Genomic DNA, 17,016 nt, shown 5'->3' with positions numbered 1-17,016 from the left:
CCCCCCCCCCCCCCCATGGTCATGGTGTTTTAATCAGAGCAATAGTAACTCTAACTATGATGGCACGGCTTTGTGAGGAGAGAGCAGAGCCTGCACTTGTCCCTTCTAAAGCTTCCTTAGAAGGCCACCCCCAGTGATGTCTTCTAAAGTCAGCCGGGATCCAGAAAGCTTTTTGGGACACTGACTTCTCTGATTAGAATTTTCCTTTATCTTTAGGGCCATAGTAGGCACTTCTAGTCTATGCCATATGTCTGTTCAACTAAAGGCTCTGGGCCTTTGACCTGGAAGCACTGTTGTCACAGCGTAGTGAAAGCTGGCTCTCTACTCCTCGTTTCAGTGGCGGGACCACTGGATGCAGTGTGTGTACTTCTTGCCGCAGGAGGAGCCCGTTGTTCAGGGCTCACCCCGATGCCTGGTTGCCCACCATGATGACTACTGTGTGTGGTACAGCCTTCAGACAACCAGGTATGCCTGTTGCTGGTATGGAGGACCAGCCCTCAGAGTCTACACTGACGTAAACTCTCCGTTGGACAGACCTTGCAGAGATTTGAATGGGTAGATTTATATCAGAACAGAATGAAATAAGAGCAAGGGCCAGGAAGATGGCTCTGCGGGTAAAGGTGCTTATAGTCAAAGCTGATGACCTGTGTTCAATCCCCAGAATCCACATGGTGGAAGGAGAGAGCTCATTCCACAAAGCTGCCCTCTGACCCCTGCATTTGTGCTGTGGTGCTCTTCAACACAAATGCCGTAATAATAATTTAAAAAGCAGAAGTTTGTAGCGGGGAATATCAGTGTGTTTGTGTATATGTAGAAACTGTTATGGATTGGTAAGTTCTGTTCAAATATATGTAAAGTATGGGATCACAGGGCTCTGTAGCCCCCAGTGTGCTAGTGTCCAGACTCACCTGGACTCTTGTAGAGTGTGCATGTGTCTCCCAGGGCCCAGGCTTAGTTCTGGTGTTCCCATCCCTTGTACCATGCTCTCGTGCTCTCCAGTTATCACTTATGTTTGGCTTTTCCCCTCCCTGCTCAGTGCTGATGAGAATGCAAAAGTCTACCAAGTGCGCCCTGTGTGTGATTGTCAGGCTCACCTGCTCTGGAACCGGCCTCGGTTTGGAGAGATCAATGATCAGGACAGAACTGACCAGTATGCCCAAGCCCTGAGGACTGTAAGTGTCCCTGTCTTTATGCTTGGGGGTCTTACTGCTTTACTTATGTTTGCTCTTACAGTTTTGCTTTGTCTTTCCTGTTAATATCTCCAACTGGCCTCATCTGGAGCAGACCCTGGAGAGCCTGGGAACTTGTTCTTGACTCTCCTTGTTCTCTGCTCTGTGAGAGGTCCCCTGGGTGTTCACTCTTCCCACAAGAGCTCCTCTGAGAGCCTTTTCCCAGCCCAAACTTGTTGTGCTAGATACCATTACCTTTGTAGTCACCAGCAGCTGTTGTGGGTGATCACACCGTAAGCTTCACCTCTCCCGTTTGCATCTTCGGTAAATCTGACCGTGGCGCCCTCTGACCTGGGTTCAGTCTGGAATCCGCAGATGGCATTTAGAAGGAGTCTCCTGGACCCCTGGGAGTTGTGTACAGAAATATGTCTGCACATGCATGCATTTTGTGGGAAGAAGACCTCAAGCTGCCATAAGTTCCTCTGCAATGGATCTGTGACCCTACCTTTGAAGGGCACATGGGCCAGATGGGGAAGAGATCGGCTAACATAGATTAGAGGGCACCTTCCCGGACCATGTATGCCTTTAGCTGGACCTTCTGGCAGGGTGTGGAGGGTCTTTCCTAGCAGTGGGCCCTGGTGGGAAGAGTGAGTAAGTGCCATGGCTGGTTACTGTGTGCCTGAGAAGGCAGGCATGGCAGTGTGGGGGCAGGAAGGAAGATGAGAATTGCCGTATTCAGAAATTTAAGGATCTGGAGAGAAATGGCTCAGTGGTAAGGGCCATTGTTACTCTTCCCTTGGACCTGGGTTTGGTCCCTAGTACTCAGTTTGTGGCTCCAGTTCTAAGGAATTTGATGCCTCCTTCTGGCCTCAGTGGATTACAAATCCATAGGAAGGCAAAATACCCATATGCATAAAATTAAGAAAAAACAAAAATGAAGCCTATGAGTGCAGCTGGGAGAAGGGCACCATGTCTGGTAGCTTGTCAGGAGGAAGCCCCTGGACTAAGGTGACCTCTGCTGATCCTGCTCTTTTCCCACAGGTGCTGATGCCAGGTACCATCTGTCTTTGTGTCAGTGATGGCAGTCTGCTCTCCGTGCTGGCCCATTACCTCGGGGCAGAGCAGGTACTGGGATATGCTTTTGTCATCTCTGTAAGGTTGTTCTTCTCTTTTCATTTTAAAATTTATTGTATTTTCTATTTTGTTGTTTTTCACTTTTTTTTTTTTTTTTTGGTTTTTCGAGACAGGGTTTCTCTGTGGTTTTGGAGCCTGTCCTGGAACTAGCTCTGTAGACCAGGCTGGTCTCGAACTCACAGAGATCCGCCTGCCTCTGCCTCCCGAGTGCTGGGATTAAAGGCATGCGCCACCACCGCCCGGCCTCACTTTTTTTAAAAAAAAAAAGTTGACTCTTGATTTAGGGCCTGGTGTAGTTCAGGCATGAGTTTCTGTGTTCAAAGCCCTTTGTAGATGTAGCTTTTGTTGGTGGAAGGGCCTTGGTTTGGGGGCTGAGGAACTTTACTGTTTCCATTCGTGGTCAGGAACCAAGTAAAGGCTACCACTGGCAGGTAGCTGCAGCATAGGGTTCTGAGTTGGCCATCTTCCGGAGTGAATACCCAGTAGAGCTGCTGTCTCAGGGAGGCAGAAAGGCCGGGCCATTGTTTCACTGTCTTCTTGACAGGTTTTCATCTTGGGTGTGTCTACCTTCTTTAAGTTTGTCTCTCGTGTTCTCTTCAGGTGTTTACAGTTGAGAGTTCTGTAGCTTCCTACAGACTGATGAAAAGGGTAAGTGACGGTTGTTACTGAATTCATGAGGGGACTGTTGGCCCTGCCTTCTTGAGTCTGGGACGGGTGACTTTGCAGTATGAACACAGCCAGGAACTAGTAGAAATAGCCCAGCTTCCTGGCTGTACCTGATACCCAGAGAGCTGCCTTTTGGCTTTGGGGCAGATGTTTAATTAGTAGGATTTTTGCCGGGCGGTGGTGGCACACGCCTTTAATCCCAGCACTCGGGAGGCAGAGGCAGGCAGATCTCTGTGAATTCGAGACCAGCCTGGTCTACAAGAGCTAGTTCAAGGACAGGATCCAAAACCACAGAGAAACCCTGTCTCGAAAAAAAAAATTAGTAGGATTTTTGTATGTATGTTTTGAGACAGGGTCTCACTATGTAGCCTTGGCTGGCCTGTAACTCCCTGTGTAAACCAGGCTAGCCTCAAACTCACAGAGGTCTACCTGTCTCTCTCTTCCAAGTACTGTGATTAAAGTTGTGCACCACCTTGCCAGACTTCTGGCGTCCAATCAGAAGCAAATGTTTGCACTCTACTTTTGGTTTTTGTAGTTGAAGTTTAGCCTTTTCTCATTTCACATAAGAATAAGAAATTAGCATCTTTGTGTAAGTAGAACTAAGTGATTTGTTCCTGGGAGTAACTTACTCTTACAAAACTGCGAGACCTATAATAGGTCCTGGATGATGAGATATCATTGGTTCACGACCTCTTTCATGGTCAGTAGGAAGTGCTCTAAGAGATGTTTACACAAGCAGATGAAGTGGTATCTATCCTAGAGCCATTTGGCCAGAAAACTCAGCAGGGAAGGTAACTTTGAGAGGTGTTAGTTTTAAATTTTTATGATGCTGCAGATTGAATCCAGGCCTCAAGCACACCAGCAGGCTCTCTGCCATGGAGCTTCTGCTCAGTAATTGTTTTCCCCAGGTCCAAAACAATTTGTGAACATAAAGATGTTTATATTCTTTCTTTTGAAGATCTTCAAGGCTAACCACCTGGAAGACAAAATTAGTATCATCAAGAAACGGCCTGAGTTGCTAACGTCTGCAGACCTGGAGGGTAAGAAGGTGAGCCACTGGGGCTTATGTGAGTGGGGACAGAGTGTAACCTAATCTCCGCCCTGTCGCCTTAGCTAAATGTTAGGTGATGTTCCTGTTGCAGCTTGGCCAACAGAGACCTCACCACTATGAGGGTGGGTGAGGGTTTGTATAAAGGCCCAGTGAACATGGCACTGGGCTCCTGTGCCTCTCAGATGAGAGCAGAATAATTTGTTGAGGTTAAGGAACGTGGTGTACCACCTCTCCTTTCCCTCTTCAGTAAAGTCCTCTTTGAAGGATTCTTTTTGCTCAGATCTTTTTACCCCCCAGAGCTGCTCACCAGGAACCTGGTTACTAAGCACCAGCTCTCTGCAGGCTTTTCTTTGTTTTGAGAAAGGGTTGTTATATAGACTAGGTTGATCTTGATCTCACAGAGCTCTGCCTACCTCTGCCTCCATGTGCCACCATGGCTGGCTGTGTTTAGCTCCTTGAGAAGCTGCTGAACTGTTGTCCGTAGTTGCTGGTTGTGCCTCTCCAAAAGTATGTGAGGCTCATTTTGTGGTTTCTCTCCTTTCAGTGTAGCCAGTTCAGTGGGAACACATTGGTATATCGTTGTGTTTCTGATATGTATTTTCATGATAGCTAATGATATTGAACATCTTTTCTTGTACTCATAAGCTGTTTATAAGTTATATTTGAATATCTGTTCAAGCCTCTCGCCTATTTTCCCTCATGCCATTTATAAAATGACAGCTTGAGATGAATTCATACAGTATACAAAGCACTCATCTAACGTATATGGCTGGTTGACAGTGTATTTGTGAAGTATACCACCATCACTAGGTCAACTTTAGGGCATTTTTATTACCCTAAAAGATACTTTTTGTTGGTGGTTACACTCATGTGCCACCAACAAAACCCTAGACCATGAGTAGGTTACTTTCTGTCTTTGTGGGTTTGCCTATTCTGGACAAGAAATATAAATGAATTTATACAATGTATAATCCTTTGTAACTGACTTTTTCATTTAACATAATATTTTCAAGGATCATCCATGTTATAACTTAAGTTAATGCTTCATCTCTTCCTATTGTTGAACAACACTCCATTGTATGTATATACCACACTTCCCATGTCAGTAGGTGAACATTTGTGCTATTAATATTTCTTGGCTATTTAGAATAGTGCTACTTAGAACATTCAAGTACCAGTTATGTTTTCCTCCTCCTCTTCCTCTTCTTCATCTCTCATTTTTGTTTTAAAAATTTATTTAGCTGGGTGGTAGTGGCACACACCTTTAGTCCCAGCACTTAGGAAGCAGAGATAGTGGACCTCTGTGAGTTCAAGGCCAGCCTGGTCTACAGAGTGAGTTTCAGGACAGGTTCCAAAGTTACAGAGAAACTCTTGTCTCAAAAAAGAAAAAAAGGATTTATTTATTCATGTATTTTATTTTTTTTATTTATTTATTTGGCTTTTTGAGACTCCAGGTTCCTATTGGGTAGAAATGATGGTGAGAGAAGGCGTCCGTGTGATGTTCCCGATGCTGGGGTAGAAGTGAAGGACGGGGAAGTTTCCTGGCCAACCCTGGTCCGGCTTCCATTGTACCATTGCATGTCCTCTGGTTCCCATCCACTGAGTCCTGGGAGTCTCCTCAGACTCGGCCCCAGTTTCCCACCCACACTTCGGCCTGACTGCTGTGGCATTCCCTTAGAATACCTCCAATCTCCATCTCCACTTGCAGAGTTCTGCACGTGCTTCGTGGTCCTCAGAAGGGTTTTTTATTATTTTATTTTTTAATAATTATTTTTATTTTGTGTACATTGGTGTCTTGCCTATATTGTGTGTATGTCTATGGGAGGGTGTTGGATCCTGGAGTTTCATTACAGACAGGTGTGAACTGCCATGTGGGTGTCTGGAATCGAACCTGGGTCCTCTGGAAGAGCAGTCAACACTCTTAACCCCTGAACCATCACCCCAGCCCCCCAGAAGGGTTTTTTTTAAATACATGCCTTGTATCTTTTGAATCCTTGATAAAGCTGTTAGGAGCCCCTCTTACCTTCAGGGCAAGGTGAACCTGCTTAGCTATTTGGCCATTTGGAGTCTTGCTGGCCTGGCCTCATCCTCTCCCGACAAATCTAGAAGGCCTTGTTCTCACTTACACTTGTTCTGCCCCTTTGTCTGGCTTCTCTGACTCCTAGTCGTCTAGCTGTTGGTGTATTCACAAATGCCGGCTGTCCAGTAGTCCACCAGGCACCGCAGTGCCTGTGTCCACGTTGGTTTAATGCAGTGAGGTGACGTGTTGTTCATCTGGTACTGACAGTACACTGGGGAAACAGCTCGGTCTGTGATTCTGGAAGCCCTTTCTGAAGCCCCTGTGTGTGCTTATTTTTCGCTTCTTTCCCATAAAGATCACTCTCCCTTGTTTGTGTTGATCTACTCCATAATCCTCTGTGTCTTCAGGGGCGTGCTCTTCTGTTGGCTGAGTGATGAGGAGTGAATGACCTGGTGCATGTTCCTGTGAAATTGCTGAGCTGCCCTTCACTGGTTAGCCTCACTCCTGATACCTGACTTCTTCCTGTTTTGGTTGCCAGGTCTCGCTGCTCCTGGGTGAACCCTTCTTCACCACCAGCCTGCTGCCATGGCACAACCTATACTTCTGGTATGTCCGTACCTCTGTGGATCAGTACCTGGAGCCTGGAGCTGTGGTGATGCCCCAGGCTGCCTCACTGCACGCCATGGTCGTGGAGTTCAGGGTAGGCAACAGGAGGGTGGGGAAGCTGTGTTCTTCAGAGTTGGTGGGTGCAGACTGAACAGCTTGGGCCCTGGTGATGGGCCTTTCTTTTCTGCATCAGTGGCTGCAGGATGGAATAGAGGAAGGCTACATTTTTATAAAGCAGTAATTTGACATATGAAATGGAAATGACTGTGTGTTGTCATTTTACAATTGCGGCTTATCAGAATAATTAAAAACATAAATTAAGTGTTTCAGGAGCGTGCTGTGCATCTAGCTGTGCTCTTTTGGAGAACAGAGGCTGCGTTTGTTAGGGCATTCTGAGATGGGGACTTCTCTTTTTTATGCACAAAAAAATAGAAAAGCTTCATTTTAATTCTCTCATCAAAACAGATCCAGTCACCAAGTCATTTTAGAAAAGGCATTTTTTTATTGAAAGGATTTTGAAGTGCTTTGAACCTAAAATGAAGAGTGAATCATATTTGATATTCCTTTTATGAGAATGGCTCTATTTGTGGTACCCTCGTGGCTCTATCACTTAATTTCTGTGTTAATTATCTGATGGAATTTCCATATGGATTTTGACTCTCATGACTAAAGAGTGGCTATAGAGAAGTTGCTTATCCCCAGGCCCAAGGAACAGGGCATGGAAGATGGACTGGCTAGACAGTGCTTTGGGGCCCTCTCCTGTCCTTTTATGCAGTGTTCCCAGGCTCCTAGAGAACTACTTACAGAAGCCTCGGCCTCATAGTTCTGCTTGATTGTCTTCTTCGTTTGCACAGTCTTATACCTGTCTGTCACACAAACCACTCTGGCTCTTCAGGGTCTTTGTCACTTTTTCCTGGACCAGGGCTGGGCGGTGGTGTCCTGTGTCTATGGTATATAGAACAGCAAGCTTTGCCTGCCTGTGGTTCTGCTTATTGGTTTGTTTTGAGTCAGTTTTGGCCTGGAACTCACTGTGCAGCCTCAAATTCCCAGTGATCCACCTACCTTTGCCTCCCAAGCACTGGGATTAAAGTTTTGTGTCATTTTGACCAGCACTCCTCTTAACCTGTAGTCATGTAGCCCAGATGTAACACAGGACTATTCTTCCTTCATAGGATCTGTGGCGGATCCGGAGCCCTTGTGGTGACTGTGAAGGCTTTGATGTGCACATCATGGATGATATGATTAAGGTAACCAGAACTGGCTCGACCTGCCGCCTGCAATGCTACAAGTTAAGCAGTCCAGGATACTTAGTAGAACTGACTCAATTTTTTTAAAAAAATTAAAAAACAAAACAAACAAACCAAAAACAAAGGGCTGGAGAGATGCTCACTGGTTAGGAGCACTGGTTGTTCTTCCAGAGGACTGGTGTTTGATTCCCAGCACCCACATGGTGGCTCACAATCAACTGTAACTTTAGTCCCAAGGAGTATGATGTTCTCTTCCAGTCTCCATATTAAACAAGCATACATGCAGACAAAGCACCCATACACAAAAAACAAAAATTCAAAACAAAACCCCTGTGGTGGAGGGCACGGGGTCTAAGAATATTCCTGGCTAGCATCGTGTCGTCCTGGGTGTGCACTCTCTAGGGTCATTAAAAGCGTAGATAGTGTGATACAGCTCTGAGTCCTCTTCTCCCCTACATTTCCTCAAAGCCATAAACCTCTGGCAGGTCTGATGGGGGCAGCATAAATAGTATATAGAGAGAGCTTCTGTTTTGGGTGGTGAGGCCAGGGCTGCCATTGTGTTTGGCCCACCATAAGCATTAACCTGAGAATCAGTGCATGGTACCAGCCGCACTCATAGCCCTGTGCTCTAATGTCTGGAGTGGAAGAACTAGTTAGGAGGCAGAGTTGTGGAAAGAGACCTTATCAAAGAAAAGAGGACTAAGATAGTTTACAGAGGCAGACACGTCTGCTGGATGTCACTAGGCCTTGTCTTTCCTGCCTCCCCAGTGCTCAGCTCACATAGATCCGGCACCCTTCCTGCCAGTTGTGCCTCCCCTTCAGGTTCCCAGGGAGTCTTCAGTTCAGGTTTCTGCTGCCAGCCTTGTCAGAAACACTCTGGTCTATATGACTTCCTACCTCTCCCCCCCCCTCAGCCTTCCTCTACACAGTGTCCAAGAAAATGCACATCTTACAGGACTCCACCCTCCTGCGTGCAAGGGCCATACCCATCCTCTTGAAGTTCCCGGTGTGGCCACTGCTTGTCTTTCCTGCTTGACTCTTGTCTGTGTCCCCTTCCAGCCTTTTGACCTCCAGCTTCCTGCCTAGAGTCATCCGTAGATAGCTCCCCTATCCTGCTTCTGCCCACACAGTCTGTTGTCACATAGGCACGAGTGCTTTTCCCAGGCACTGGGCTTGCTTATTTACTTGTCCATGTTCCTTGCTTCTGCGCCCCATCAGGGTAGTGTCGTGGTAGTGGGTGAAAGAACCGGAATCACAAAGACCAAATGCTCAGCACAAAGGACATTTATTTGTCCCAGAAGGGCAACAAAGCCAGGAGATAGAGGATGAGGGGGAAGGGGAAAGAAACAAGGGGGCTATTTGCCTTGGAGAGACAAAGGACAGATATGGCCCATAGGCAAATGACAGTTTATAAAGGGAAGCCCTCATGTTAGGATAAATTGGTTAATTTTGATTGGACATGTTAATTGGGATAGTCAGAGAAGGACTACTTTTGATTGCTGAACTTCAGTACTTTGATAGCTTGACCTTGGTGATTAGCCTCAGGAGGAAGAAGTGACCAAATAAGGGGCTAGATCTTGGTGACTAGCTTTAGGAATATAATCTAATAGTTTAGCAGGGCAGAGGGAATAGGGGAAGGGCAAAGCCTGCCAGAGCCCTGTTTGCCTTGCTTGGGCCTGCATTGCCATGCACAGACCAGCTAGAGCCATTTGGTGGGCAGTATCAGTAGAGGTGAGTGAATGTCTCCCTTTTATTCCCTCCTTCTCCCCCCCCCCCCCCAGACACTTGGTTCTCAGAGTACGTCAAGAGTGGGCATTGTCATCCTTGTTTAAAAGGGAAGCTGGGACTTGGGGAAGTGAAGTGACCTTCTAATGAATGGATAGGGAAGGGAGAAGCTGGTTGTTACTACCAGGTACCCAGTGGTAGGTGACAATGTGCTGGCCCCTATGAGTGCGGTTTCACAGGACTGGGCCCCAGAAATGAGGGCACTCCTGGCTGGCTGCTGTTCGTCTCTACAGATCTGTTCTCTTCTCCTCTAGCACTCCCTGGATTTTCGAGAGAGCAGGGAGGCAGAGCCCCACCCATTGTGGGAGTACCCATGCCGAAGCCTCTCTGAGCCTCAGGAGATTCTGACCTTTGATTTCCAGCAGCCCATCCCCCAGCAGCCTGTGCGCGCTGAGGGCTCCATGGAACTGAGAAGGTGAGTAGAAGCTACAGCGAGTTGTGGGGTGAAGACAGTAGAGGAACTTAGAGGTGACATAGGTGTGAAGGACAAGCAGCTTGGCGTCATACTCTTGGCCCAGGAAGTGTCCTCCCATCCCGCCCCATCCCATTATGGAGGGTCCATAGCCTTTGAACATGTGCTGGTCAGGGAGAACTGGAGTGGGCCTTGCTTACTTCCCTATCTGCCGCTCCTTGTTGTATCAAGCTGCAGACTAACTTGAGTTTGGTTTCTATGGTTATCCACTAGCCCTCCTGAATTCTCTTGGTAGTTAAAGCAGGTCAGAATTGGTGAGGGCTGCTTGCTGCAAGGTGAGGGAGACCCCACCCAGCTCCAGCTCCCTTCACAGTAGAGTGTTGCCTCCCCCTAAGGGAGCCATATGTCCAGAGCTCCGAGAGCTTTTTACACCAGGGACAAGCAACCAGGTCAGGGCAAATGCCACTGCCCAGGGAGTCTTCATTGTCAGCCCTGGGAGCAGCTGTGCTCGGAGGTTTCTATGCTCAGGCTGTGGGGAGTGGGGAGTTGAGAGCTGTGGCTGCTGTGGCTAGACCTTTTCTGCTAGGCTTTACCAACATGGGTGAGGAGTACATAAACTCCCGACTGGGAGGGAGGGGAGTGGTAGAGGTTTCAGGAAAACAGAAGATGTGCTTGATCAGACTCATCCATGTCTGCGTGACTGTTTGACTCTGTACTCTGCAGACCTGGGAAGAGCCATGGGGCTGTCCTGTGGATGGAATATCATCTGACGCCAGACAGCACAGTCAGCACCGGCCTCATGAATCCTTTGGAAGACAAGGTAGCACTGTGGGCACCAGGCCCAGAGTATGTGCCTACCCTAGAGCTACTTGTTCCCCCTTGTGCTCTGAGTATCCCTGTTCTGTGCCCTTCAGGTCAGGTAACTCCCCAGTGGCCCAGGTTACTTCCCATTGTTAGTTACATGGGCTGGAAAGGTGACTTGGGTGCCAAGGACCCTTCCCATCCTTTTGCTACTCATCCTGCAGGGGTACTGCTCCTGGAACCCCCACTGCAAGCAAGCTGTGTACTTCTTCAGCACCACACTGGATCCTAGAGTTCCTCTGGATGGCCCTCAGTCAGTCAGCTATGCTGTGGAGTTTCACCCGCTCACTGGAGACATCACCATGGAGTTTAGGCTTGCTGACACATTGAACTAACCTTCCCTTGTTGAGAAATTAAATGGCCAATAGGCTGCAGACTCTGAGTGGCGTGGGGCTCAATGGGGAAGGAAGGCCAAAGAACTTACTCACTTGCATGCACCTACTTGGTGTCTGCACAGAGGAGACCTTTTTTATTTTTGTATCTTAGTGCTGCTGGCTCCCAGCATCAGGTGTGGCAAGCAGAATAGGCTGTTGACTGATTTAAGAGTTCTGAATCAACCAGGGAGAATGTTCTGTGCTTCTGAGAGTTCAGAAAGCTCTGCTTTAGTAATGCTTTCTGTCCTACCTCAAGGAGAACTAAGGAACAACCTTCACTGGGACTAAGGTAGGACTATCCACTTAGCTGGAACCTGCCCAGCCTGTTTTCTAGGAATTTCCGGGTCTCTGCTTAGAGAATGGCTTTCTAGGGAGTTCCTTGGGGCTTCCTGATCCTGGGAAGACCTGTGTTGAGGGGACTAGGCTCCCCTGCTAATAAGTAGCTTTACTAAGCGACATTCATACACATTTGTGTATCTGGCCTTAGTGCACACGTGCAGGTGGCCTGATAAGCCATGAGACCTGGACATCGGTTGCTGCTCACAGGGCTCAAGCAGTTTCTTGTGGAAAACCAGTAGGAAAAAAACTAGGAGAGTCGTCTTCTCCTCTATTTATCTGAAGGCCTTGCTCCCCAGTTGGCCACAGCCCTGTCCCACCTCTGCCTCTCCTCACTCTACTCTTGCCAATGCCCTCTCTGTTCTGAAAGGATGGGAGGTACCAGTAGTGGAACCTAGATGGCTAAATCCCTAGATTTCAGGGCAGACATGGGCTGTGTCCCCATAGTCATTACCCAAAGCCCCTAGGCTGGGATCAACTCTGGAAGTCTGTAGGCCCTCCCCAGTTTGTCGTGCACATCATACAGAACCAGCACACGAGCCTTGAGCCTCACAGTTTTATTTTCTCTTCATTCTCCATCCTTCCTTTCAGCACCATAAAGGAAAAATCCACCTCTTTTTTTTTTTTTTTAAATCAGGCATAAAGATTGTTTTTCTTCTAGGGAAGAGTCGTCTGGATATATATTTGATAATGTTTTACCAAAACCTTAGGTATCTTACCATATAAAACCCCTAATGTCCCATGAGGATACAATACAGAAATTAAAAAAGTTTTCTTTTTCTTTTAAAACAGTATTTCTAAATCTGAGCAAGTTAATACAATAGTTAAAAAGCATCAAGGTTAATATCCATACTTAAAACTCCAGATGGTTTGGACAAATAAAGGTGAATGAATGGTCTTTCCTAAACTAACGCACTTACCTAGCGCTTCCCTTGAGGGGTCCCAGGCAGGCAGAGCTGCAGTTGGGAGTCAAGTGATCCCTGTGATTGCCCCTGTCTAGGCCTTCGCTGCCACAGAATCTGGAATCCTGGCAATGCCTCTTTTCCAGAAGTTGGACTATAAAGGCCTGGCAGTACACAAGTCCTGAGACCATAGGCAAACCACAATGAAATGTGTGGCAGATGGTATGGCCTCAGTGCTGAGTGATGTGTGGGGGAGCTGGAAGGCAGGCTGTCCCTCCTCTGGACTCCAGAACCTGTCTGTAACAAGATGACAGAGGCACAGGGCAGTACAACTTGCCTAAGGCCGCCCTGGGAGTTGGGAAGGAGAGAAGCATGTGGCTCTGACTCCAGACATGTTACCCTGGCTCAGGTTTAGGGACCCTGGCCTTGGCCTCATCTACTTTCCTGTGCACAGTGCCATTGGTGTAGGGATTGGGCTGCCCGTGGTGCCCGGCACGAGCAGAATCCTGGTTCTTTCCAGGGCTGGGAACTTTGATTCCATGAGGCCTTCCCAGATTGCCGGAAGGCCAGGCCCAGGCAGAAGAGGGGCACAGCAGAGAACCCAGCAGGGCTGCCCTGCCTCTGGACACTGGAGCATGGGGTGGGGCTCCCTAGGCCCAAAGATTTGGACAGATGGATGTCACCAGCTATACACGCCCTAATGCCAAGCTGCCTGTGCTCTGAAGGATCACCCCCAGCACAGGGCCTGGCATCTTGTTGGATATGTGCCCCTCATCTTGATCCCTTTTGCTACTTAATGGGTGACAAGGCACAGCTTCAGGGCACCAGCATTTAGAGGTCCCAACAGCAGAGACCTGATGCTTTCTCCATCCTCATCAGGCAGAGTTGGCCTTGAGCCAGGCTGGATACAAGATAGGGCACTTTGAAGAGACCAGTGGGGTTGTCGGAAACAGTCCCTCAAATTGGAGCTCAGGACCCTGAGACAGGTATCTTCCCTTTGTAGCCAGGGATCAGCCTCTGGTCCCTGAAGGTAGGTGGGCAGTCAGTGCTGTCTAGGGCACCTGAGCAGGAGCAGGTGGAGAACAGTGGGCTTCTAGCAGCCTTGCTATGCTGAGCATGGGGCTGGCTCTGCTCACACAGTGGCAAGAGTGGCTTCTGGATGCATCTGGAATCACTCCTACCTAGACAAGCAGTGGCTGGTGGCTGGCCACCTGAGCTTAACTGGTGAAGAAGCCATTCTCTACACCTTGGCTTCCTGCCACTTCATCCAGGGTACCCTCCTAGACATGGCATTGAGTAGAGTAGCTATTAAGGGAGAATGGGCCTGAGAGGCCAGAGCTGCAGCCCAACTTGGGGGCAGACAAGTGGTTCCTGAGCTCAGCCACACATGGATGAGGGAAGTCCTCAGGCAGAGGTTGAGCCCAAAGGGCTTGTAGAGAAGACTTGTTGGCTTGAATAGAAGAAACTACAAACCTGTCGTTTTCAAAATCAACCCTCCCCCCTTTATGTTCTGAGTTCCCTTTGTGTAAAAAAAGTGATGCCCTCTTCTTGGATTTCCTGTTATGGCCCCGCAGCCCATGTCAGTCCCCTACAGGAGCTGCTGGGGTGGCCAGAGCCAGCTGGACCCTGCTGTGTGGGCTGGGGAAGAGCACAGTTCTACCCAGTGACTTACAGACCCTAAGTGAAGGGTGATTTTGTTTTCAACATTTTCTGTTTTCTTTTTAAAATGTAATCGCCCTTGAATGCAAGACCCTGGGAAGAGCCCTGGGCTGACCGGTAATGACAGCCTTCACATCCCCACCAAGCTGGAGGTGGAGAGCTGGCAGCTGGACCCAGGAAGTGCTTCTTTGGCTGTTTCTGATTGTGTTTGGAGTTTGGCCTTGGGTGAGGCCCGAGCAAGGGGTCTGGGTGCTACAGTGTGGCACATGGCATGCGGGCAGCGTGCGTGCGAGGGTGCAGGCATGCGAGACAACATTGGCAGCAGACAAAAGTAATGAGCCTTGGACAAAGCTTGAGAAGAAATACAAAGAGTACATAAACCCGGTCCTCATACTAACCCTCGGGTTACAAACTATGTTGTGCTGTGTAATCTGTAGAAAATTGTGATTGGAAAGAATGGCACTGGTTGGGCAGCCAGGGGCTCCCAGACTGGCCTGAGTCCTCTGTTCTTAGAGATGGCCCAGAGGCACAGAGCAGCCTGGCTTCCAGGCTCCCAGGGGACTGACGGGCTCTTCCCTGTCCCCTGCCCTCCTTCCCCCAGCACTAGGTGCACAATGGAGGAGACACAACCCAAGCATGGCTGTGGCTTGAAGGGCTGGCAGAGGCCCCACTTCTTGAGATGCCAGTGGCTGGCTGGTCTATGCCTCCTCTTCCCCTGCAGACACCATCAGCCGCATAGCCACAGGGAGGTGGTCGGTCAGGCCGGAGAGCTGGGTGATAAAACTGAATTCTTCTACCTCCTAGGTTGAGAAAAAGGGGTGGAAAACATTCTGATTAGACCAGAGAGGGTGTTTGTAAAGCAGAGTGTTAGGGGTATGAAATGACAGCTTGGGGTGGAAGGCTCCAGATGTGGGGCCAACTGGACTAGGGTGATACAGAGGGTATCAGGAGGGTGTGTCAGGCTGTGAAAATGCTGGCTCTCCTTTTAAGGGAGCAGGGACTGGGGGTTGGGTTCAGAATACTGTATGGGGCTACAGGGCCCAGCCTCAAACTCACAGCCTTCCAGTCAGGGCACAGCCCCTCCTCAGCATGCAGCATGTAGTCGATGCGTCGGCCATTGCCCTTCAACAGGTCCTTCCGCCCCTTCTGCCCAGCCCCTGGGCTCTTGCTGGTAGGGAAGGCCAGATACTCCCTGCGGCCTTCCTCACTCTCCAAGACCCTGTCAGGCAGAAAGGAAGCAAGGTGAAGTTTGATGCCGGTCTCCACAACATAGAGGGAAAGGGGGAGACCAAACCTGGGTTTAAGATCTTCCTGTCGGCCGGGCGGTGGTAGCGCACGCCTTTAATCCCAGCACTTGGGAGGCAGAGGCAGGCGGATCTCTGTGAGTTCGAGACCAGCCTGGTCTACAGAGCTAGTTCCAGGACAGGCTCCAAAACCACAGAGAAACCTTGTCTCGAAAAACCAAAAAAAAAAAAAAAAAAAAAGATCTTCCTGTCTATGGCTCCACAAAGGGCCTAGGCCCTCCACCCTCTGCCACAGGCTGTCTCCACCTCGAGCTAACTAGTTCCCGCTCCGCTGTCTGTACTCTGTACTGGTCATGGCATCCCTGGCTGTGGCCATGTTGGGAGTGTTCTTCTCCTAGTCCGTTCTTCACTTTTGATCCAATAGGAGCCTGTTTGAGCCTCAGAGACCTTATTTCCTAGAAGCTCCATCACTGTCTAAGATGATGGTGCTAAGGGAACCAAGAAAGGACTACATTGGAGGTCTCAGTTACTTTATGGGTCTGTCCTTTCGCTGATGTGATCCAGCTTGTCACCAAACCTCTGAGCACTATTTTCTTTGTAAAATGAGTGGTTGCTATGGCCCCTGACTTGGGGGAATGTGACGTTGTCCCATTTCTCAGCGTCATCCCAGGAGACTCATGGGTTGTCTCCATGCCCAGCACAGTTCCTGCTAGCCTTGCCCGAAAGCCCGAGAACCCTGAGAGAGTTGAGGAACCCTATAGGCCACCCCTCCCCAATTACCGAGAGCAGGCTCAGGCCAAGGGCTGGCATGGAAGACACTGGCCAGGCCTCCAGGTGGTTAACACTGGAGAGACCAGGCTGGCAAACATGGCTTTCTACAGATTTTTATCAGCCTTGAGATAAATACTCTAATGACATTCAGAGCATTGTTAACTGCTCAAAGATATAATCCATTACTGTCTTTTGCTTTGATAATTAATTCCAGCATCAATGATCTGAGAGTTACTGATAGTCATTTTTTAATCATCATCTCATGAAAAGATAATTTTCTCTGCATAGGATGATGTTTCAAATTTAGTCTCTAATCTAATTAATTGGCTCAAATTAGCTGCAAGGAGCCATGGCAGTGGCTCTGTGCAGTCTCAGGCTGTGAATTATAAATTCATTCTGCTATTGGCCTTTCTGCTGTGTCCTTTATGGAAGCCTCACTTGGTTCAAGGATGAAACTGACCTAGGTAGAACTGCCTGTCAAGACAATCAGCCTGTGTTCTCTCACCTTCTATCTGATTGGTGGGTAGAGGCCATGGGCTCCCTGCTCCTTCACAGACCCAGCAGCTCTCTAGGGCTTGACCTTTGACCTGATCCTGGAAATTCTGGCTTCTTTCTTATATGAACTGTACTTAACAAAAGCTGTTTTCAGTGTGAGTCTAGATCCTGACTGCTAATTTAGGATTTGTCCTTCCAGACTCCATGAGCCTCTTAGATTTCTAGAGTATGAAGATAGTGACAGCCTCCATCCATTCGTCCTCTCCCCTGTGTAAGAGCTTCCA

The 17,016-nt window shown here is 48.6% G+C and overlaps 2 protein-coding genes across 6 annotated transcripts in view; one reads left to right on the top strand and one right to left on the bottom strand.

The window, feature by feature from the left end:
- Positions 1 to 11,325, top strand: part of Prmt7 (protein arginine methyltransferase 7) — a 37,625-nt gene extending 26,300 nt beyond the window's left edge. For all 3 annotated transcript variants that reach the window (XM_005345422.3, XM_026777242.1, XM_026777245.1), the window contains exons 9-18: positions 338 to 465; positions 1,037 to 1,172; positions 2,211 to 2,294; positions 2,904 to 2,951; positions 3,928 to 4,017; positions 6,579 to 6,740; positions 7,819 to 7,893; positions 9,933 to 10,093; positions 10,814 to 10,910; positions 11,116 to 11,325. In XM_005345422.3, coding sequence (XP_005345479.1) covers positions 338 to 465; positions 1,037 to 1,172; positions 2,211 to 2,294; positions 2,904 to 2,951; positions 3,928 to 4,017; positions 6,579 to 6,740; positions 7,819 to 7,893; positions 9,933 to 10,093; positions 10,814 to 10,910; positions 11,116 to 11,286 — 1,152 coding nt within the window. In that variant the 3' untranslated portion in view covers positions 11,287 to 11,325. The remainder of the gene's footprint in view (positions 1 to 337; positions 466 to 1,036; positions 1,173 to 2,210; positions 2,295 to 2,903; positions 2,952 to 3,927; positions 4,018 to 6,578; positions 6,741 to 7,818; positions 7,894 to 9,932; positions 10,094 to 10,813; positions 10,911 to 11,115) is intronic.
- Positions 11,326 to 12,235: 910 nt separating this feature from the next.
- Positions 12,236 to 17,016, bottom strand: part of Smpd3 (sphingomyelin phosphodiesterase 3) — an 82,855-nt gene continuing 78,074 nt past the window's right edge. For all 3 annotated transcript variants that reach the window (XM_005345420.3, XM_013353805.2, XM_026777250.1), the window contains 2 exons: positions 15,279 to 15,441; positions 12,236 to 15,022 (listed from right to left, as the gene is read on the bottom strand). In XM_005345420.3, the coding sequence (XP_005345477.1) occupies positions 14,921 to 15,022; positions 15,279 to 15,441 (265 nt within the window). In that variant the 3' untranslated portion in view covers positions 12,236 to 14,920. The remainder of the gene's footprint in view (positions 15,023 to 15,278; positions 15,442 to 17,016) is intronic.

Source organism: Microtus ochrogaster, chromosome 4, assembly GCF_000317375.1.
Source record: "Microtus ochrogaster isolate Prairie Vole_2 chromosome 4, MicOch1.0, whole genome shotgun sequence".
NCBI lineage: Eukaryota > Metazoa > Chordata > Mammalia > Rodentia > Cricetidae > Microtus > Microtus ochrogaster.
The sequence above is the reverse complement of the archived record's forward strand: the minus strand, read 5'-3'. Positions and strand labels throughout refer to the sequence as shown.